At 39.9% G+C, this 23,019-nt stretch overlaps 8 protein-coding genes and 1 pseudogene across 9 annotated transcripts; 4 read left to right on the top strand and 5 right to left on the bottom strand. All coding sequences in view use genetic code 12, as the record gives it.

The window, feature by feature from the left end:
• Positions 1–20: 20 nt before the first annotated feature.
• Positions 21–1,856, top strand: DAL4 (allantoin permease; the record flags this gene model as incomplete). Its single annotated transcript, XM_051752024.1, has 1 exon — positions 21–1,856. The coding sequence occupies one exon, from the start codon at positions 21–23 to the stop codon at positions 1,854–1,856; it is 1,836 nt and encodes a 611-aa protein (XP_051608920.1).
• Positions 1,857–1,994: 138 nt separating this feature from the next.
• KGF57_002684 (uncharacterized protein) lies at positions 1,995–3,413 on the bottom strand (the record flags this gene model as incomplete). Its single annotated transcript, XM_051752023.1, has 1 exon — positions 1,995–3,413. One exon carries the CDS (start codon positions 3,411–3,413, stop codon positions 1,995–1,997), a length of 1,419 nt encoding a protein of 472 aa, XP_051608919.1.
• Positions 3,414–3,581: 168 nt separating this feature from the next.
• Positions 3,582–6,209, bottom strand: CTN3 (carnitine O-acetyltransferase; the record flags this gene model as incomplete). The annotated part of the gene is made up of 1 exon (XM_051752022.1): positions 3,582–6,209. One exon carries the CDS (start codon positions 6,207–6,209, stop codon positions 3,582–3,584), a length of 2,628 nt encoding a protein of 875 aa, XP_051608918.1.
• Positions 6,210–7,519: 1,310 nt separating this feature from the next.
• KGF57_002682 (uncharacterized protein) lies at positions 7,520–8,113 on the top strand (the record flags this gene model as incomplete). The annotated part of the gene is made up of 1 exon (XM_051752021.1): positions 7,520–8,113. One exon carries the CDS (start codon positions 7,520–7,522, stop codon positions 8,111–8,113), a length of 594 nt encoding a protein of 197 aa, XP_051608917.1.
• Positions 8,114–8,242: 129 nt separating this feature from the next.
• Positions 8,243–8,647, bottom strand: HTA3 (histone H2AZ; the record flags this gene model as incomplete). Its single annotated transcript, XM_051752020.1, has 1 exon — positions 8,243–8,647. One exon carries the CDS (start codon positions 8,645–8,647, stop codon positions 8,243–8,245), a length of 405 nt encoding a protein of 134 aa, XP_051608916.1.
• A 295-nt stretch (positions 8,648–8,942) lies between these two features.
• On the bottom strand, positions 8,943–11,069 carry NPR2 (nitrogen permease regulating protein; the record flags this gene model as incomplete). The annotated part of the gene is made up of 1 exon (XM_051752019.1): positions 8,943–11,069. One exon carries the CDS (start codon positions 11,067–11,069, stop codon positions 8,943–8,945), a length of 2,127 nt encoding a protein of 708 aa, XP_051608915.1.
• A 184-nt stretch (positions 11,070–11,253) lies between these two features.
• On the bottom strand, positions 11,254–13,329 carry KGF57_002679 (annotated as a pseudogene). Its single transcript has 3 exons — positions 13,299–13,329; positions 12,656–13,187; positions 11,254–11,866 (listed from the first exon to the last, which is right to left on the bottom strand). Coding segments are annotated over exons 1-3 (1,176 nt in total).
• An 880-nt stretch (positions 13,330–14,209) lies between these two features.
• On the top strand, positions 14,210–16,204 carry AAP1 (Aap1p; the record flags this gene model as incomplete). Its single annotated transcript, XM_051752018.1, has 1 exon — positions 14,210–16,204. One exon carries the CDS (start codon positions 14,210–14,212, stop codon positions 16,202–16,204), a length of 1,995 nt encoding a protein of 664 aa, XP_051608914.1.
• A 2,985-nt stretch (positions 16,205–19,189) lies between these two features.
• On the top strand, positions 19,190–22,993 carry KGF57_002677 (leucine-rich repeat domain-containing protein; the record flags this gene model as incomplete). The annotated part of the gene is made up of 3 exons (XM_051752016.1): positions 19,190–19,718; positions 19,803–21,396; positions 21,775–22,993. 3 exons carry the CDS (start codon positions 19,190–19,192, stop codon positions 22,991–22,993), a joined length of 3,342 nt encoding a protein of 1,113 aa, XP_051608913.1.
• Between the last annotated feature and the right edge of the window lie 26 nt (positions 22,994–23,019).

The following is a 23,019-nucleotide window of genomic DNA, read 5'->3' as shown; positions in this document are numbered from 1 at the left end:
TTCTATCTCTCCCACACCCAATGGCATTCTCCACCCTCAAAAAGGTTCTACTGAATGAACCAGTTCGATCTCGATCAATCACAGACGAAAGTGTCGATTCCTACATTGACCACAATGAACAACATCATCATCAACAGCAACAAGACGAGCCCACGACGCGGTGGGGCAAGTTCATCAGGTGGCTCGAAGTGCAACCAAAGGGAGACTTGACGGCGTCGCAAATGTTTTTGTACAACCACGATTTGAGACCAGTTGAAGAAGCCAGACGGCAATGGAGTTGGTACAATTATGTGTTTTTCTGGATTGCTGACTCCTTCAACATCAACACGTGGCAGATTGCCGCTACGGGGATGCAGTCTCCGTCCAATATGAACTGGTGGATGACTTGGTTGTCAGTGTGGTTGGGATACTTTTTATGTGGTATATTTGTGTCGATTGGAGCAAGAGTGGGGATTCAGTACCACATATCATTCCCAGTGGCAGTGAGATCCTCGTTTGGAATATATGGAAGTCTTTGGCCAGTCATCAACCGTGTTTTCATGTCTTGCATTTGGTTTGCAGTTCAAACAGCCGTCGCAGGACCTACATTCACATTGATGCTACACTCAATCTTTGGTAAGAATTTGCCACAAAAGATTCCCAACCACATCAGTGACCCTGACTTGACAACGTACCAGTTTCTTGGGATTTTCTTATTTTGGTTGTTTCAATTGCCATTCATTTGGTTCCCACCTCACAAAATTAGACACTTGTTCACTGTCAAGGCGTATGTTGCACCAGTTGCAGGATTCGGGTTCCTCATTTGGACTTTGGTGAAATCAAACGGGTTGGGTGATGTCATGACCAAGCCAAATGGCTCAAGTGGGTCTGATTTGGCATGGGCATTTGTGGAATCGACAATGAATGCATTGGCAAATTTCGCAACCTTGATTGTAAACTCACCAGATTTCTCGCGTTTTGCAAACCAGCCATCTTTTGGAATGAAGTACCTAGTGTACACATTGAGTATCCCAATCTGTTTCTCAATCACTTCATTGATTGGTATTTTGGTCACTTCAGGGGCCCAAAACTTGTATGGAGAAACATATTGGTCACCATTGGATGTTCTTGCAAGATTCTTGGATAATTACACTTCGGGGAATAGGGCCGGTGTGTTTTTCATCTCGGCAGCATTTGCCTTGGCGCAATTGGGAACCAACATTAGTGCAAATTCGTTATCTTTCGGTACCGACTGTTCAGCAATATTGCCCCGGTTCATCAACATTAGGAGAGGTGGATACATTTGTGCATTCTTGGCACTAGCAATCAACCCATGGAAACTAATCTCGTCATCATCCAAATTCACAACCTACTTGTCAGCATACTCGGTGTTTTTATCATCGATTGCCGGTGTTGTTGCATGTGATTATTACTATGTAAGAAGAGGATACATCAAATTGACCCACTTGTATTCACAAACTGCCCCCGAAGACAAATCACACAGATCCATGTATGCATACAACAGGATTGGCTGCAACTGGCGTGCGTATGCCGCTTACCTTTGTGGGATTTTGCCAAACATTGTCGGGTTTGTTGGTGCTACTGAGACTCACAAGGTTCCCATTGGAGCCACTGAGGTGTACAGACTCAACTTCTTTATGGGTTTTTGCTCGGCATGGATTGTGTATTCGGTGCTCAATTATTTCTGGCCGGTGGAGACTGGTATTCCGCCAACTAAGCCATTTGAAAAGGGGTGGTATGAAGAGTGGCAAGATGTGGAGTCGTTTGAAGACGAGTTGATTGGTCGTGAAGTACATCATGGAGTTGAAACTATTGATGTTACCGACATGAGTTTGACTGAGAAGGGTAAAGTGTAGAAAGGAGGAAGTGTTGCCTTTTGACCGTGTTTAGAGTAATATTAGTTTAAATGATAATTTCCGGAAAAGCTTTTGAATATTGTACGCCAGTCCTTTATTTTCATTAGAGCCGATGCATGAAAATGATACTTCTTCTATTTACTCCGGCCACCAATCAGGAACTATAGCTCTAGCTCCAACTGTCGTCTTCCCTTCAAAAGAAGGTATATCAATTTTGAAAAATGGTGATTTATCAACTTCAGCCATATTAAGTAAACAAAGTCCTGTATCTCCTCGGACTGCCAATACTTTGCCACTAGACGATTTCCGTTTACGTACAGGTTTCGAGGAGGATGCAAATGGAGATGTTGCAGTAACTGTTGCCGTAGCTTTAGCTTCCTCTTGTTCATTCCCCTCCTTCAGTTCGTCCTCCACCAATGGTGTCATTTCCAACCTCGTCAATGATGCGGATGCAACTTGATCTAAAGCGGTCGTTTCCCGAAATGCAATTTCCGCATCATCATCGTTATCAACCTGTGCTTGCCTTATAGCATCCACCGTGCCTTGATCCAAGTTGAAAAACTGCACTGGATAAATCCTCTTTCTGATGATACCATTGTTAAACGTCCTTATCGTCAACTCCTGACCCACATAACACCCCTTATCTAGTGACAACCCATTCGTATAGTCCAAATTACACTCAAATGGTAACAACGACTCGCCACTCGGAGCGTCGCCAGCTTCAAACACGCCATTTGCGAACCGTCGATTAATCACATTAGACTCAGGCACCACCAGTCCAACTCCAAATCGGTCCAAAAACTCACTCGAAAACACATCCTCCTCAATCCTTCCATCTTTCGACGTTTTGATTGCACCACTAGTGACAAACTTGAATCCGAAATTGGGTATTCTATTATCAACAGCAAACCCCAACACCCGGCTCGCGAAATCGCCACTGAAAACGACTTGATTCGCAATGAATGAATTGGCAGACTGTAAAGCATTCACAGGGTCAGCACTGCGGAAATACCGTGCTTGCACTTCATCTTCCAACCACACATCAAATTCAACAGAATCATTATAATAGTAATACAGCGACAATGAACTCTGTGGTTTGATATCAACCCTAGCGCTCAACTTGTGCAATTTCAACATCATCATCAACTTGCTCACTTGCCCCGTATCCACCTCCATCAAATAACGTGGCTCTTTCATCTCGGCATCAAATTGACCTTGGAAATTATGGAATGGATCACAATACAAGAATAAATCAGTCACTACTCTTCCTTTTGAGTTCAAAATCATGGAGTTGACACCTTCGCGAGTAACGTAGATATTATCGTCAGGGTCGTAGATATCTTCATGTATCAAGCCGTAGTTTGTCACGGGGTCAATCACAGACTCCAATTGCGAATGTTTGGCCTCATTGGCGCTGATTGTGTGTTGCTTCTTCTTGACTATGTTGGGCAATAATCGCGTCGTTAGTAGTCCATTGAGAAACTTGGTGGCGTCGGGACCTCGTATTGAAATGAGCGTTTTCAGTAGTTGTGATAGACCCGGTTGGAATACCTTCATTGGGGAGTATGGGAGATTGCTCTATTGGATAAAATTTCTGATTAGTGATGACAAACGGCAGATTTTGCGCGGAGATATTTTTTAAAGTAGTGAACCCTTGATTACGGAGACTTCAATAAATAAATAAATAAATAAATAAATAAATAAATAAATAACTAAAACGTCACCTCAATGGTAATTAAGCTCAAGCGCTCTACCAATGGATACTTTCCGTGGCGCACGCCTTTTCTTCTCTTCCTCCTCTGTGTCAACATCTCCTTCACTAGCAGCAGCTCCCATAGCTGCTTTCTCACCATTATTTTTCCCCGGCACATGCATACTCTCCTCACTAGGCGACATCAACTTATCTCTAATACGATCAGTCAAGTTCTGCTTATGCTTGATATCGTAGCCATGAGTCATTGCATACTTGGTCAAATTCGTTTGTGAATGCGATCTTGAACTCAATGCGCTGGATATCGCCGATTGAGAACCACTGGTAAAGTTTGATTGTGTGCGTGAGATATCCTCTGAACGAAGATCAAGATTTCCATAATCAAAGTAACCGTATCCACCAAGCAACTCGAAATCGGAATCTTCGCCTCCATCAGATGTGAATGAGGTGGCGGTCTCATCTGAGTTTTGACGCTCCATTGGCGAAACTGGAGTCGATTCAGTATTGTTGCCAACAGTCAATGAAATAGGATGTTTCAACGATGGATCAGTAAGACTAACATGACTAAGTTCATTCTCAATTCGTAATTTTTGAAATTCAATCTTGCGATTTTCCGATTCACTGAGATGCATGACAAAACTAGCATGTTTCTTGAGCAGGATTTTCAAATCGTGAATTACCTTGTGGAAAGTACCCAAAAATCTTTCCGTTTGACGATGTTTAGAGCAAACAGTGATTATGACTTTATCATTGTGGATAATGTACCCAATTCCGTACCCTTGGTCAATTGCGGGTGGAATACCAAACAAACGCAATGCTGGGTTACCACAATTTGAGATAAGAAGTTCAGGGTTCAGCAACTTATCAACGCAGGTATTAAACATCAAGGGTAATTGAACACGCTTCTCTTCCTCATCTACGTCAAATGTCGGAATTGGTGGCAAGTCCGGATTCATCTTGTTTAACCGTTTTGCCGCCTCTGGTTTGTGAATTACTTGCGCAATGGACATGAAATGACGTTCAAATCCTTTCCCCATCATTGCGTCATGGTACTGGATTCTATGCATATTGCAACACTCTTTAAAAGCAGCAAATTTCTCAGCCGAGTTGGCACTGGTGATGTACAATTTACACAAGTTGGCAACCGACTCATTTTGCACGGTTATCAATTCAGTTCTTGCGTCTCTAAACTTGCGTGTCATGATTGGTTCCAAAGTATTGACCATTCTTCCATACAAAGAATAATTTGTAATTTGAAAACAGATTTGCATAATTGAATCCACAGAAAGACCATACTCTTGAGCCAAGCGAGATTCCAACTTTACTGTATGCGTTTTGTACTCGTGTTGGTTGATTAAATCAGCCAACGAAGTTTCTGACAAATGAATAAGAAATTGTAAACGCTCAGTTAAATTGAATTGAATCAATTGTGGTTGAGGTTTGACAATGGTTGAGTTTGCAAAAGTAACTGCTTCGTCAAACAATGTGTATTCTGAACCGTTGATATTCTTGGCGAGTTTCAATACTGAGTCGGTGTAAATGTCACTAATGAAACGCAAGATGGCAGTGCTATCCATAGTCAATGACTCCCAAACAATCCCAGCTACTGAGTTCTTGGTAACTATCAACTGCAACTTGTCATACCATCTTGAAGTGCAAGTACCAGATTGAATATTTGATTCGGTCAATACTGATGATCCATGAGAAATAACTGAAGTTTTCTCCTGGTCCGTTTCAGGCGAGTTGGAGTCTAGTACAACAACAAACAATGCATCATCAATCAACTTCAACTGTTCAGGATTAGATTTGTTTAATTCCAATCTTCCCTTTTTCCAATTCTTCAAGGGTTGGGTTGTGATTGAACCAATACAGTTTTTTATAGAGTCTTGAGGAGGAATCTTGTCAGTTTCATCAATAATATCTTGGAAAATATCAGCCAATTCGTGATCATGAAATACAATTTGATGCTTGGTCTTGGTCTCCTTGTATAGCTCTTCATCAAACTCGGTTAAAACTTCTAAAGAATAGTACTGATTGTTTGCGAGAATGATGATGTGTCTTGAGTCATTGATGTGTTTGTACTTTTTCATACTAATGTCACTGGTGCCACCTTCAAAATCGGGGATTCTAGTGCAACCAAACAAGTGATAAAAACATTGCATAGTCAAGGGGACTTGGTTCTTGGGAGTTACATCTGGTTTGAAGGTGAAATTTCTCAATGTAACAATCAACTTCAAAGTGGAATTGACTAAATTTGCCGAACGTTCAGCTTGATTAGGTGGGTGGATGGTTTTAGCGTATGGATCATCTTCCAATATGAGATATGGATTTCTTGGTAAAATGTCTGACTTGATTTCTCCATAAATGGCAGGAGTCATGTCATTGTTTACAATATTGAGATAGCTTTTGTCTGGATGTTTCTTGTACAATGTTTCCAAGTGCAACTGAATAAGCTTGACAGTGTCATTGTTGACAAAGTCGCTAGCTTCTAAAAGAAGCTGCTGATACTCTTCTGGAGAAGAAATTGGTTTCAAAGCACCCAATAGTTGTTGAACAGTGTGGGTTAGTGAAGGAACAGGTAAAGCTGGAAGTTGAGCTTCATATTGGAAAGTGGTGTTGTTGAAGTCAGTGATAGTAGCCATTGGGAAGAGAATGTGTGTGTGTGTGTGTGTGTGTATATATATAACTTACTAACTATTGGTTGCTAAAAAGAAAGTTATTTGAATGAATGATTTGTGTTGTCTCCCCCCATCCCCAGTGAGTTGTATAAATATATATGATCTCATGTATATATACATATATATATATTATTTCCCCCACAAAAAAAAGAAAAAATAAAAAAAAAATTAAATTGTGTTATATGTATGTATTTTGTATTTGAAAGAGATGTTATATGCTGTGTGGTTATATAAAAATCAATTTACGAAGGAGTGTATGCATAATGTATACAGATGGGTAGTGTACACGGGATCAATTATTTTTCTCGGAGTTTTCACGTTTTGTGCAAGTTATACACACACACACACACACACACACACAGAGAGACCCTCTCTTCTTCTTCCCCCACAGAATAATATTCTCTGTTCTATCCGTGGAAAATTAACAAAGGAAGGGACAAATGGAAATATATACATATACACATACACACATACACACATAAAAAATAACACGTTCTTATTGGTTGATTACAAAATTATGTTACATCATAAATCATATTGTCACTAGCTACTTCTACTAGCACTACTCGTTGATGTATGGCACTTGCACAGATATACCATTAATTCTATTGCCTAGGTCTAGTTTACACAGAACGGACCTAGTTTTTCTATAAGATATATATCTAAATGTACCCAGACGTTTACTATTTTTTTTCAACTGTGGAACCGGGTATGCTTACATTATCCTTATCCAAGTATATAGGGATAATGCATCACCTTCTAATTATTCTGCTTTATTTTTATTTTTTTTTTTGACTTCATATTGGTACAAAGTTTTTCACAACCAACATCCACTGACACTATTGTACATAAAACACACAAATCAGCAAAGGGATAAAGGAAATATTGGCTCTCCGTCCACAGCAGATTCAACCACTGTCGGAATGGACGAGATTCCCAGTGTTCAAGAACCTGACTGAAATATTGCAAATTTCAGTTCACCCCTTAATCTTGCCACTTCTCAATCTATACAAAAGCTACTATACGTAATCAACCTCCTTCAAACCTCATATCCACATCCACAAGAGCATATTCACGCGTCCTCCTCTACCATAAATTGCGTTTCTGAGGTATCTTAAGTGTTGCAAAATCAACTTTTTTTTCTTTCCCCTAAGATTCCCTTTTTTTTTTTTTTTTTTTCCCTTCCTTAGCTTCGATTGGATTGCCCTCGGCAGAATTAATAGAGCCAAATACTTGCACCCCACCCGTTCGATCACTTGAATGACACATGATACATGAGTGGTATAGCTTTAAAAATCACAGCTCTTTTAGTGAGAACCATTCTGAAACCCATATCAAAAGCAATATCAACACAAGCTAAAAACAATGAAACATTTCGACAATATTGCATTTCATTTGCCAACAAGCTTCACAAGACTGATGTCAAACTACGCATGAACTTGCTAGGGGAGAAAAAGATTAGAGTTCGACCACTCAACGACAACAAGGCCATTGAACAGGGAGCAGCTTTCATATCGGAAACATTTATATTCAGTGTTGCTGGTGGTCTAATATTTTATGAAGCTTATCGAAGTCGAAAAAAGGCTAGTGACCAACGTGATGCGCTAGCGGATGATATCACCATATTGCAGAATGAAATTGAATACATCAAAGATAAGTTGAAGGATATGAATGTGAAGTTAGATGATTACAAAGTACCCGAGGGGTATAAACCAAAGTATGTCAAGATTGGCAACAACAATAACAGCAGTAGCAGTAGCGAGAACAACAACACAACAACCAAAACCAAAACCACAACCACAACCACAACCAACAACAACACTACGACTACCCTAAAAAACCAAAATCTAGAGAGACAAACTCAATGAAACAGATTTTGAACAAAAAAAAAAAAAACTTAGAATTACAAACTGTATATATATAATACAAAATTCAGAATAATCAAAAAACCACCACCACTACTTTCAAAGGATATCGCCCCAAGCTACCTTTCCTCCTTACTTGCTCTTCTTTTTCTCCACTTTCAACAACAAAGCCTTGTTAATATGTGGCAAAACACCACCATATGCAATAGTAGCCTTGATCAAATTATCCAATTCTTCATCACCACGAATAGCCAATTGCAAATGTCTAGGAGTTATTCTCTTCACCTTCAAGTCCTTAGCGGCATTACCAGCCAACTCCAACACTTCAGCAGTCAAGTACTCCAATACGGCAGTCAAGTAAATCGCAGCTTTCGACCCAACTCTAATCTTGTTTTGAGCATTCTTTTTCAAGTATCGCTTGACTCTACCAACGGGGAATTGCAATCCTGCTCTGGCGGAGTGGGATGTAGATGAACGTCCTGCAATTTCGGAGGATTTACCTTTACCTCCGTGTACTTTTCCTTTACCTCCTGACATTGTTAAGCTTTGGTTAGTGGTGTTGTAGTTATTTATGCAATCTACTTAAAGAAAGAAAAAGATGGTAGTTGTGGGTTTTGTTTATATTTTCTCAGCCGAGAGAGACAGAGAGAGTTATACTTTACACAGGAAATTGAATCTTGTAATTGTTGTGACTTTCACACATACACACATACACACACACACCTCTCTCTCTTTTACTTAAAACAAGAAATTTGTAAACAAACGCGCATTACATTTTATATTTACTTTTTTTTGATCAACTGTACACTACTCTTTATATTCTTCTTCTTCTTCAACAATTGACAACACTGAAAGACCCCAATTTCTCAATCATCTTTTCAACCTCAGTACGTGACTTTTGCAACTCTGTACAAATTGAATCAAAATGTTGAAACCCCTTCAACATCTTTATCAAGTATATCATTTGCTCCTCTTCCTCTTCATCATCATCCTCGTCGTCAGATCCACCAGTGTCTTCTTCTCCTTCTCTATCTCTGTCATCCACCCTATCTATGATCTTATCAGATCCTATTGAGCTGGATGTCCTATGTGATCTCCTGCTATTTTCCAGGATACGTCTCAGGTTCAGTCCAATATCAGACTCTTCACTCGAACTGTCACTTTCTTCCTCCACAACTTCACTCATAATACTCCAGTGCCTGCGAGACTGATCAAGCTGGTTCTGCAGCTTGATTACCAGCTGCAGTTGCTGTGACCTATCATCAACAGACGAGAAGCTTACACGTCTATTCGTATCCGTCTTCAAAGTTTGCTCATGAACTCTTGTCCTCAACAACAGCTCATCAGTTTCTCCTCCCTTGTGCATCACCATCAGCTTTGATCTGTGCTCCTTTTGTTTGATCCTACGTTTCATATTCTTCAAGATATGTTCTGGTTGGAGCAAATCACCACTTTCAATCGATCGTGTCACTGCATTAAGCACAGGATAAGAATACACTCGATATATGATCCCTCGTAGTACTCCAAAATTGATAAATCTTCGTATATCAATGTTTTCCAACAAATGTTTGTGCTGCACATACCATTCCTTAACAGTCTGGCCTTGGTTCAATGATCGATACAAGTGGAATAAACTCGTCTTTGTGGGCACTTTGACATTGGAATACTGCGCAAAGAAGGACTTGGGCGATCGAGATAGGAAATTTTGCAGTTTCATAAATGGAGACGTGCTGCCACCCGAGGGCATACTACGTCTGAAATTGAAGGTTTGTGGTGAAGTACTACTACCACTACTATCACCTTCATTTATTGGTTTGGGTGAATTTTGGGCTGGGGTATTGTTGAATGATGACGTACGCATGGAATCAGACGCTGACCCATTGGTCACAACGTATGCTTGGCACTGTTCAGCCATTCTTGCATCTGATTTCAAAAAATCACCAATATTGTTGGTGGGGGCATATATGTTGCTGAATTGGAAAACATCAATCAATTCAATACAGTTATAATGCATTAAATGTTGAATACACTGCTTTGTAACAAGATAATTGGCATCTGCCAATTTACTGATCCGTTTAACTGAGTTTATTCCATCAATGTATGGAAGTATTTTCACCATTGTTGGATCCCAGTTTAAATCAACTAATGATTTAAGCTTGACGGTGGCTATGGGTATTTGGAACGCTTTCAAGTTGATTGGGGGCGGTAACAAGGGAAATAGCTTGATATCAACAGAATTTGAGCTATCCAAAGGGATACAGCACTCGGAATAATTGTTCAAATCTTGATAAATTTGCTGAATCAATGATTCAATCGATGACAAAGCGATTCGCTTAGTTTTCGAATGGCCTGGCGCATTCACACTGGCATCATTCTCTGCAGAAGTGGCAGCCAATGGAGCACTGCCAGCCGGCAACTTCGACCCGCTTCCACTGGCATACAATTCCAAATCATCAATTTTCAAAGTCGACTCCATAATCTCTTGTACACCACTTTTCCCATCCTTGTAAAACGAATTATCTTTATCCAACTTACTCAATATGAGATTTTGTTCTTCCAAGACTTGAAACATTTGGCCCATGCGTTTTATGGCCGGCTCATAAGGACTAACATCACCCAACTCGTAATTGAAAACAAAACAAAAATTAAAGTTGAATGAATTTCTTGCATAATGATCATTCACCATGTTGACGGGGTACCCAATAAGTTTATAATTGTTGATTTTAAAAGAAAGTAACTGATTGCATAATTGTGGTTTTGGTATCACGTAGTTTTTCACAGTATCGAAATTGAATAACCCAGTGCTTAACTCTTCATCGTCTTCTTCCAGTCCTCCATTGGCAATTGATGCATTTGTTGATATCAAATTTTCTGGAAACTGGTGTACGATTTTTGTACCCTCTGTTGGATGAAATACCGCATAGAAGATAGAGACTATAGGGATAAATCCATCTGACATTCCATAGCACAATTAATGACAGGGATAAGGGAGAGACAATATCAAAGATTGAGAATTATTTTTTTCTTTTCTTTTTTTTTGGTTTTGTTTTTGCTTAATCGAGAGAAGGTAGCGTGCATAGCACACACTAGTACTGATCGGTCAACAGATTGATTGACCATTTGTAAATATTCCCTATATAGGTCTAGAACCTCATAACATTCACGTAGCCAGATAATTCTTCAACGTCGAAATCAACATCAGAAACACGTTTTGCGCTCTTTTCCTCTCTAATACGTGCATTTTTGGCTGATTTCGAAGCTGTTCTCAGCCCCTTAACCTGGTTGCTCTTTTGTTGATAAACAAGCTCAAACCCGCCCAATTTTCTCTCCTCAACTTTATCTTCTATCTGATTATACAAGTTCAACGCCTTGTGCAACAACTCAGCATCTTGGACTTCTCTGCCATAACTATTTCTCCAATCCAATGGATCATCTCCAAACACTTCAACGTAATGCGGACCCCATTCCTCAATGTACCTGACTGAGTTCTTGCAGTCAGATACAATAGTGAACTTTATGGCATTAAGACTTCCAAGTGCTCTTTTACCCTTGCCCTTTTTCTTTTTGAATTTGGCCAAGATCTGTAGCATTGCAAAAACAACTGCCCAGAGTTTGGCCCTTGCTGGCGTAACAACCGGCTCTTCTCCATCCTCTTCTTCGTCTCGATCAAGATACAGCAACTTGTGACTGCATGAAAACATTGGATAAACAGGACAAGATACTCCAATACCCGCGTATCCATCATGATTATCATTTCTGCCTGCTAAGTTCTTGTATGAACCTGAGACGTATATATTGACATTCTCTGACATTTTTTCTCTTGACATGTGGGGGTGTATGTGTGTGTGTGTGTGTGTGTGTGTGTGTGTGTGTATGGATATGGGGTCTTGAATCAATAGATGTCGATTCAGCTGAAAAGAAAGAGAAAATGTGTGGGCTTAATTAAGTGATAGGGGCAGAATAATTTTATGTTTATCTGAAACAAAACGTACGATATTGCAACACAAAGCCGTTATTGGAGAAAGTCTATGAGCCTTGTCTTTGACAGATGATATTACATGAGCCACTGGATGTATGGTGAAGAGGACTGTGTGACTGCCTAAGTGACAACAATAGTAGCAAAGGATAAAGGTTGGGAGATTCTTGAGAGATGGGAGAAGTAATATGAAAAATCATAGATAATACAACTCCGAAACACGCTTTTCAAAAATGATTCTATACACTGAATACTTTCTGAGCTAGGTAAAAGGCCAAGAGAAAAAATCCCAAATATTTTAATAAAACAAGGAGCTTGCCAAAAAAGAAAAAAAAAAAACCACTCTCCAGCTTTTGAGGTCTTGTGGCAGGTGGATCTATTGGTTTCCAGTTGTTGAACAAGAGCTTGTTAACTTGACTGAGGCTGTGGACATTTAACAATTCTTCGTCTCTCTTATTTGCAGCTTTAAGAACCCCCCTTTTTCTGAATCGTAAGCCAGTATCCATACTGTCCTTTTTTCATTTTATTTTGCCTATATTTGGTAAGTGTTTCAATATACTCCCCCCTACCAGTCAGCACTGTATTCTTCTTGATTGGCACCACTTTCAGCCCACTCCCATGCTGTACTTGGCCCAGTAAGGAAGAAATCCTTTTTGTGATAGACCAAGTCGAAGCTGTATAAATGACGTTCGTCTGCCAAATGCAACAACTCACAATACAAGTCCATTGCTTTATCAATCAAGTATGCATCTTGTAATGGTAGTCCTTTGGAGTTGATCCATTCAGACGGCTCTTTTCCATATCGGTTGATATACATTGGACCATAGTCCAATATCAACTTGACTGTTGTTAAATCGTCACAGACGAGTTCGAAAGCAACGCCAGTATAGTAGTTTCCTTTTAAAAACTCAATCAAAAACTCCATCCCTTTAACAACTGACCATATCTTGGTTCGTAAGGGGGTCTGCATATTGGCGTGACAATCGTCAAATGCCAGCACTTTATATGAATGGTTTAAGTTCGGGATAACAGGGCAACAAAGTCCTATCCCGCCGTATCCAAATCTCTTATCGTTCCTCCCATAACGGTCATTATAAGCTCCTGACACGTAATACCGGACCACCTCTGCCATGTTGAAACCTCTTTACACTGGGGGAGAGTTTCAGAATTTGACTGAAAAGAAAAAAAAACACAATATATTTATATACATACATCCTCGAGCTGTTGAAAACTGCGTTCCCATTCAGTACCGTGTCTTTTTGGTACAATAAAATTACGACGATTCAATAAGTACCAACTGAAATATGAAGATGAAACAGGATTGTAGACTTGCGTAGTATCTACAATGTCCTGAACTGTAGAGATGTTTGGTATTCATTCAAGGTGCCTACAGCTCAACGCTCCCTAAATAGGTAGTGTAATGTAGTACATTTTTGAAAAAGATAACAGTGGACGAGGAAGACAGCACCTAAGCGAACTCGCCGTAAAGGTCAAGCTCTACACCAGTACTGCAGCAAACTACCCTGTAGTACTCTATCCATTTTATAGGCTCTTTGCTACTCTCGAACGTGTACTATGCTGGTGGCTTAGTTACCTTTGCATCCGTGACGGTAGCGCCCTGCACATGAAGTTCCGTGTTATATGCACTACAGCACACCGCGGTTAAACTTCCGAAGGCGGGATCTAGCGATTTTTACGAAACAAAATGCGTCATTGATAGCTATTAACATGTATTAAGAGCTGCAAATTGCTACAAAAATAGGCCAACCGTCCCCTCTTTCTCATTCACTTAGCTTGTTCTATCTGCATGCACTCTTCAACTATTCGAAAAACCTCGTTTAACCGGATACTTTGATAGAAGAAAAAAGAACACGAAATGCAACATTACTTAAATTTTATTCTTAACGTAATGACTTTTATTGTTTGTGCTTTAAATTAACTGGCAATGCTATTCACGATGATAAAGGAAATGTATTTGTTTAAAATTTACGAGTGTTGGAAACGTTCATTTCCACAACATAAACCCACCAACCGACTAGTGTCTTTACAGAAAAAGCACATAGCAGTCAAGTCGATCATCTACTGCGTGCGCAAGTTCTGTTTTCTTTTCTTGGTGATCTAGTATGTCACAACTCAAAGAGCCAATGTCACAAATCGATGAACAAGAGGTGTTTCCGTATTCACAACATCAATCCACCACCTTATCGCCAATAACTTCGGCATCCTCGTCTGGGTCTACTGCACTACTGTCCCAACATGCACTCCATCCCAGGACAATACTAGAAAATTTTGTCAACTCGTTTAAACCATTCAACTACGATGATCTACCTCCAGTCTATCTTGACCATTTCCGCAAATTAGATGAAAGGCAAAACCAAGGTGACGTCGAGTACACGCTGAGCTTACAAGATGATAATGCAAATCTACAACAAGACAAGCAAGGAGCCCATCTACACCCAGCACACCCCGACTTCGACTATTCCACATTTAGCCAATTAGAGAAAGACGCCATTATCACCTCAATGAATCCCCTAAGCAAGAGTCTACGAACTCGCCACCTAACTTGGATTTCACTTGGAGCAAGTATTGGACTGGGGTTGTTTATTACAACGGGCTCATCTTTAGCGCATGCTGGGCCACTAGGACTACTACTTGTTTGGATGTTTATTGGAAGCTTTACATTCACAACAATGGCCAGTTTGTCTGAGTTGGCCACTGCATTTCCCGTGAGCGGTGCATTTGTTACATTCCCCACCTTGTTTATAAACAAGTCTGTTGGGTTTGCTATTGCGTGGAATTACGCTCTTCAATGGTTGGTCACAATGCCGTTACAGTTGGTTGCAGCTGCTCTAAGTATTCGATTCTGGAACGATCATCTCCATCCAGCGATTTTCGTCACCATCTTTTACGTTGTGATTGTGCTTGTCAACTTGTTTGGTGTCAAGGGGTATGGAGAAATTGAGAGTTTTCTAAGTTTGCTCAAAGTGGTTGCGGTTATTGGGTTCAATATCTGTGGGATTGTGATTGTTGCCGGTGGCGTACCGGGTCAGCCATATATTGGTGGTGCCAACTGGCATAGACCTCAGGGAGGGTTATTCAATGAACATTCGCCGTTTAAAAACATGTGTTTTATAATATCGAATGCATCATTTGCGTTTGCAGGGATTGAGTTGTTTGCGTTGGGAGCTGTGGAATCAGCCACTCCCAAAACGTCAATCAACAAGTCAAGGAAACAGATTTTTTACCGGATTATTGTGTTTTACTTGGTGTCAATTGTCATGATTGGGTTTCTCGTACCGTACAAGAACCCCGACTTGAAAGGTTCGACGGATTCAACAGATGGGCTTGTTGACACAAACACATCACCCTTTGTCATTGCAATCAAATTGGCAAACATTAACGTGTTGCCGTCGATTATGAATGCGGTGGTTATTATCACCGTTATCTCAGTGGGCAATGCATCGGTATATGCTTCCACTAGGGTCCTTAATGCCATTGGTGCTTTGGAGCAAGGACCAAAATTCCTCAACTTTGTTGATCGCAAAGGTCGACCCATGGGGTGTCTCCTTATACAATTTGGGTGCGGATTGCTAGCCTACCTCGTCTGTATCCCAGGTTCTTCGACAACCTTGTCAATTTTCGAGTGGTTGCTCAGTTTGAGTGGATTGAGCGCACTATTCACGTATTTGGTGATTAACATTTCACAACTCCGGTTCCATGCTGCGTTGAGCCATCGTGCACGCGTTGCTCGTGATGAACTACTCTACGTCTCCCCCAATTGGGTATCGTGGTATGGTATAATCACAATTGTTGTCACGCTTGTGCTTCAGTTTTGGGCTGCGTTGTGGCCACCAGGAGGAGGGGTTGACGTTGTTTCGTTTTTCCAAATCTACTTGGGCGGGATAGTCTTGGCTGCCAGTTACGTTGTTCATAAAGTTTACGAGTACTGGTACAATGGAGTCCCCTTGACAAAATTGTGGTTGTCAGTTAACGAAATCAATGTCGATATGGGAAGGCGACAAGTTGATTTGGAAGCAGTGAAACAGGAGATTGCTGAACAGAGGAACATTTTACAAAGTAAGCCCTGGTGGTTTAAAGTGTACAATTTCTTTTGCTAGGAGATAATTTTATGTACAAACCTAATATTACAGATTGTAACTTGATAAGAAACACCAAACTATCAATATTATTTAGAGTATCAAAGAAGCAAATCTCCGCTACAAAACAATGTGCATGCTCAGACTCTCCTCAACTAGAATGAAGTGACGTGGTATTGTCATCGCTTTGCTCTCATTGAACACTGGCGAGAAGAGAGTTCTTAAACTCATACCAAGTATCAGCTATTCTCTGCACCCTTCTCTGCACCGGTTGTCCGAAATGGGGAGTAGATGCCGTAAAGTATAAACAGAAAACGTTTTTTTTGCTAAAATGCTGCATACACATGACTTTCCTCCTCTTTTTCGCCCTCCCCCTCGCTCTCTCCCCCTCCATTTTTTTTTTCTAGGCCGATATCGCTCCCTTTCACCCCGCTCTGCAAGAACAGAAAAAAGAAAACATGGGGTAATGCAGAATGATTATGTCCGAAGAAATAAATTTAGGCAACAATCTCTTAGAAATGACAAACATTCCTTTCCAGAGGGGAGAGGGGAGAGGTAGGGGGTAAAAAGTATATGTAACTGTGTGATGTCAAGACAGACAGTCTGGTCATATGCGGGGGGAGGAGGCAGTCGAATGTTGTCAATATATGTCTATCTTGCAGTTCACTCGCCTCAAACTGATCTGTTGTATTATCAACTATTACGCGTAATCCAGCCAGTTAGATGAGAAACAGCGTCATTCGAGGGAAGTATAATGTTCCTAAAAAGCAAACAATTACCCAGCGCGTTTAATGTCAGTCTCTAAAAATAAAGACCTCTGTTGAGACATTTTGACTTCAGCGTTTTCGGAGTTGTGAAAAATTATCCATAGAGATCTCGTTTTCAGAGATTTGCTCCACACTTTCTACAGTACCTTCTTTGAATATCAAAGTACATGCATTATAAACCTATAAACCCTAAACCTATGAAACGAATCAAAAACAAAAATAACCCTACCCCAAAATGCAATAGTCATAAACTCTAAAAAAGAACCAGCTTTTTAAAAGAGTCCTCTATGCAAAATGTACCAACCATTTTCTGTAGTTTACTTCTATCAATTCATTGTTTTTTGTTATTAGATCGGGGATTGTGTTGCAGTTGTGCTGTGAGCTGAAAGGCTTCAAGTTTTCGTTGCAGTACGGGCATTGGTACATTAGTGACTCGTCGGTTGTTTGACTGTTTTCGTTGACAAATTCCTCATCCATTTGGAATATGTCATCCAGATTGTTGATTTCAAAGTGATCCATTGCGAAAGCTATATCTGACCGGTGTAAGCAGTAAAGTTGAGTGTGAGTTGATGAATTGAAAAAAGATGTAAAGATTTGAAAAGTTATCTTGAAGAAGATTCTTATCTATTTATATATACGGTACCTACGCAAAGAGTGTCTTGTATATAGTAGTTACACAGTTTAAGTGAAAACTGTGTCTGTTGTCATTTTTTTTTTTTTTTGTTTGTTGAGTATTACACAAAATGTATAAGAGACTATGCAGTAACTGTGTGTATGTGTGTGACTGTGACTGTGACTGTGACTGTGACTGTGTACGTTACTGTGGTGGTTGTGTGACTAATGCGCATGAGTAATACACGTGACTCTACACAATAATACAAAGAAGCCACAAACAAAAATCAATCCCAAAACCCATAAAGGGAAAGTCAGTTTTTATTATGCATTCTCCACAGTAAAAAAGTTGTGAGTGATTCACTTTTGTTTTTTTTTAACATACACTGTGGTTGCAGTTGTTGTGGTTGTTGTGGTGGTGGTGGTGGTTGCAACAACAATCGTGGCTACTCGTCCCACACATTTGCAACAAGAAACTGCTTCTTTACATACTGACTCACGCGAATTTGGAAGGGACTTGGCATGCGAGTGTATCGCAACTTTTTACTTTACTACAGTCCTGTCGTTGCCATTGGCTCCTTTCGTAATCTCATTTTTTTTTATTTATTTTTTTGTATACCTCGGGTTTTAAAGTGCGACGAATTGGTTGGTATTGCTGACATTTTCTGTTTTAGTGCCTGTACATCAATTTGTTTACTTAGTCAGTGGTGACGTATACACAGCAGTACAGTATCTCCCTACATTACAAGTTGCGGAAACCTCTCCCTATGAGCAATTTCTTTTTTTTTTATTAAGTTTCGCAATTCAATGGAAAGAGGGGACTTGATTGGCTCTGTTTCGTATACCGAAATGAGAAGTGCGTTATTTTTAACAGTCTGAGGGATTTCGAAAACACACAAGTGCATATCTTATCTCTCTAGCGTTTGGGTGAGGGATTTAGCAGAAACACGTGGACTGACTCTTATCTCCTACTTGCCATGAGGGATTTTAACAAAGAACAACCCCCCACCTCTTGTTATCTTTTGGATTCGCGCTCAAATTTCCTTTTTTTGGCAAGAGAAAGATTCCAGATCGTTCGTTGTGTCTGAATTTCATATTCCCCCATGAGCGAATTTCATCAATTGGCGCAACGAGTCTATTCCCTCCCCCTTTTTCAAATTACGACTTCAAAACACGACACGGACTTTGGAACAAATCCTGTACACAACGGGCATGTCTAGAACTTCTCTGTATATAGGATGAGTCTTTACTTTATTTAGAAACACGTGAGGAAAGCTCTATGCTTCAAGCAGCACAGCCAACCGTTTGTACACTTGTCCTTTGCTCTTTTTTTTGCAGCAATATTGGAGCAAATGAAGAACCCCTTTCGATTGCTTTGACGCTTTCAGGGAGAGTATCTCTCTCTCTCTCTTTCTCTCGAGTCCAATAAGATACAGCCCTTAGTTGTCAACCACGTATGTCTACATGGGAGTCATTTATTTCAAGTTCTCTCTTTTTCACTGTCTCTATCTCCCTGGGTTTGATGGAAAAGATAACCAGCGAGGGGCGAGGCGAGCTTTGAAAAAAACAAAGGACAAATCAAATCAAAACCGCATTCTTCATACTTCACCCCATCGTACACCTTTCAATGGCTGAAGCACCGGTTGCTTTGGATGCATACCAGTGGGACATTCTACTGAATATTCTAGTCTTTGCTGGTGTGGAAAACTTGATTCAACTACTACTACCTGAAAACCGTGATTTTCTAAACCTAAATAATAATTTAAAACGAGCAATAAACAGTGTAATTGAGGGTGAAACTGGCCTACAGTACAATAATAGGACAGACAGGTACTCCTTTCTACATATGTACTTGAGGACCCCAAACTGTATTGACAAGAAAAGATTGAAATTTTTCACTGACAAAGATGCATTTCTTATCCTTTACGATTATTGCACACAGGAAGGCTTATCGGTCACTTTGAATGTGGCATACTACTTGTGGACTTCTAATGATTTGATGAACTTTAGAGAGCTAATAGCCAAGTTGAAGTCACCTAATATTCAACTCAATATTGAGCTAGAATTTGATCCAGCTTTCAAGTACAGTTTCCATGGTGAACAGTTTATGGAACCATTTGTTCATATTGGAAAACAAATCAAGTCCCTTGTACTCGGTCATTGCAAAGAACACTTAAAAATTGATATGATACAGTTTCCCAACTTGAAACATTTGTACTTACTTTTCTGCTCTGTGATAGTACAGAATTTGAAACTTCTGAAGATCGAGCTGTTGGACATCATGCACAACAAAACCAAGGCAAAACAACCTCTTGATGCTTTACCAGAAACTTTGAAATCATTCCAAGCTGATTCTGGTATTGCTTGCTCTCTCTTCCCAAGACTCGTGGACGAACAATCGAGTTTGCCGAGACTTGAAACGATTGTACTATGGGTTGAAAAGACGAGAGACTTGTATATCTTACTTGTGTTTGTCAGTCTTTTATGTTCCAAATCTACAAAGATTATAGGCATTTTGACTCACGCTTCTGCTCCTGAGTTTCCAAACGACTTGATGGCAGTGTTAGATGAAAATATCAACGAGGGAATGATGTTGAATCTGCTTGAACTAATGACCGGCTTGAACTTACCATTAACCACATTTCCAACGACGAGTCTAACTATTCAACAAGTTGCAAATCCAGAGATCCTAGGTGAGTTGCAATATCCCCAAACGTTGAAAAGGCTCAACTTGGCTAATAACTCGATCCAGGATTTGTCACCAATATTGCAAACACTTCCTGTTGAACTTGAGTTTCTCAATTTTGATCATAATCCCATTAGTTGGAGCACGTGTGTGCCCAACTTTTCAAAGTTTGAAAAATTACAGTATCTAAGATTGATGAATACTCACATTGGTAAAAACTTTCTGCAGTTCAAATTTCCTGACTCGTTGGAGACTTTATCGCTTGAAGTGAACCAAATTGAATCTATTGACGAGGTGAAATTCCCAGCAAAGTTGAATAATTTAGGCATTGGATCAAACAAGATTAAAGTGGTTTACAAGCCAAGATTCCCGCCAACAATTGAAACGGTACATTTCACAGAAAACAAAATTTCGAAAGTGGATCTTTCGACAAACCACATTGGTCAGCCATTGCAATTGAAAACTTTGTATCTCAACTACAACAAAATCAAGAGCTTGAATAATGTCAAGTTGCCACTGACTTTGGTCAATCTCAACTTTGACAATTGTCGAATCCGAGCCTTGCTGGACATTGAGTTCGGTAAGACGATTGAAGAATTGAGCTTTAATGGTTGCGAGATTGATGACTGGACAACCGCCACTTTCGAAAGTGGGTCAAAGTTGAGGTATTTATGCTTATCCGACAACAAACTCAGATCGTTTGGTCTTGCCCTTCCACAATCTGTCATAAACATTGACCTTTCACTAAACAAAATCAACAAAATTCCTCCTCGATTGGCTAACTTGCAAAACTTGAAATATTTGAACCTTTCGCAAAACAGAATTCGATCAGCCAGGTATCTGTTCCAAACTACGTGCTTGGAAGTTTTGGATCTTTCATTCAATAGTATCGAAATGCTCGGATTATCATTTCCACCAAACTCCGAAACCAACCTACTGCTGCTTGATTTAAGTGGAAATATTCTAGATGAATTTTCCTTGGAGGCGATCGGCCATGACGAGAACAGAGGTGCTTTGCACAGCCGATTATTTGAACTCGACTTGGCAGGAAACTGCATCCGTAAACTCCAAGTGTCTTCCTTGTTGGATCACTTACCACCATCAATCCAATGGTTGTGGTATCAACGGGATTCACCGTCTGATCATGAGTATGTGAGAAGCTGCACGCCTATGGGGTTTCTTTTTCGTAAGCGATATGACGATCCGACATATATATAGAGAGAGAACAAGGCGGGAGATCAGATCCCCTTTCGTATTAGAAGAGACATATTGCAGAGACGTTTTATTTTAAACAATTAGAATAGATGCGAATGGCTGAGTGTCTGGTAATGTAAGACGCTCTCTCTCTCTCTCTCTCTCTCTCTCTCTCCTGGTGCTACCACTTTTCTCCTCTCCCCGCAGTTTTGCTAAATATGAAATTCATCTTTTTGCAGATTTTCAGCCTTGCGATGGGTTGATTGCTAACCAAAAATGAAACTCAAACGAATACTGCACCTAGTTCCGCTTCTTGCCGTCACACAAGCAAGGCAATTCTATTTAGACACAGGGTCCAATGCTGTGTGTTTTGAAATTTCAAATCCAACCAGTATCAAAATCACAAGAACTTTAGGAACGGACCCACTCCCATTGGCACTGTTTGAATATAATCACCGAGCTGCATTGCAAGGGTTACCTAATTTCGATTACCTTGTAACTGATGCAAAATTGGATGAGTATTTTGAGTTTGGTGAGTTTGCCTTCAAGACTGATTCACGGTTTGCAACTAGCAAAATCTTGGAGAAGGAAAAATTGGAATTTGATGTCGATCCTGGCATTTGGTGTTTGTATTCTCCCAAGGTACTGTCTTTTGAATACAAGGTTGATATTGAGGAATCTGGATATTATGAAAAAATTGATGATTTATGGTGGTTAGTCGCCAATGTTTTAATCAGCTTGTTTCTTGCGAGATTGTTCAGTTTTGGATCTAATCCTCCAGTATTGTACAAATTACAAGTAAATTTACAATTGATTAAAGTGGCACTGTTGCTTGTGAGCACAACTTTGGTGTTGTTCAATTTTGATGTTGCAAAGTATGCCGATTACATTTCGGCAAGTTTAGATGATGCATTTACCATTTTTTACATACTTGGCTACGGACTCATTCCTTTCAACGTGCAACTGCAAACCTCCAACAAGATGGAGCTTATTGCGTTACTATGCGTGATCCCAGCCTTTGCTACAAGATACTTTGATTTGAAAAACAACATACAATACATTGTGATCAATAATCAGAATTACAATGTCATTCAAGGAGTTTTGGGACCAGAGGTATTTGATGGGATTGGAAGAGTGGCGAAATTAACTCAAGACAACAGGGTAAACAAGTTGAGTGGGCCCGTTACTGTTCTTTTTGCAGTATCCAAGATTGTCAAAATTGTGACGTACATTTATGCAATACGCAAGACTTTGAAACAGTTGACAGTTGCGAATCCAACTGCCAAACCGTATTATATCTGGACAGTTGTGATTTGGCTATTTGTGTGGCTGTTGGTGAGTGTGGGGATGGCTCCGGATTTGTTCTTCAATTATCCCAACGTCACTAATTATGCAAAAGTGTTGAATGAGTTTTTGATATCTGCTAGAAGGAGACGCTTTATTACGCTCTTATGGGATGAATCTCATTGGATTGTGTTCTGGTTAATCTGGTATACTGGTAATGGTTCATTAGTGAGGAAAGTAGATGTTGTTAAAGTGCAAATAAATTAGATAGACTATGTGTGCATTTTTGTGCA

Source organism: Candida theae (assembly GCF_024610275.1).
Source record: "Candida theae strain CBS 12239 chromosome Unknown scaffold4, whole genome shotgun sequence".
NCBI classification, from domain to species: Eukaryota; Fungi; Ascomycota; class Pichiomycetes; order Serinales; family Debaryomycetaceae; genus Lodderomyces; species Lodderomyces theae.
Note: the sequence above shows the minus strand (reverse complement) of the source record. Positions and strands in the feature narration are given on the sequence as shown.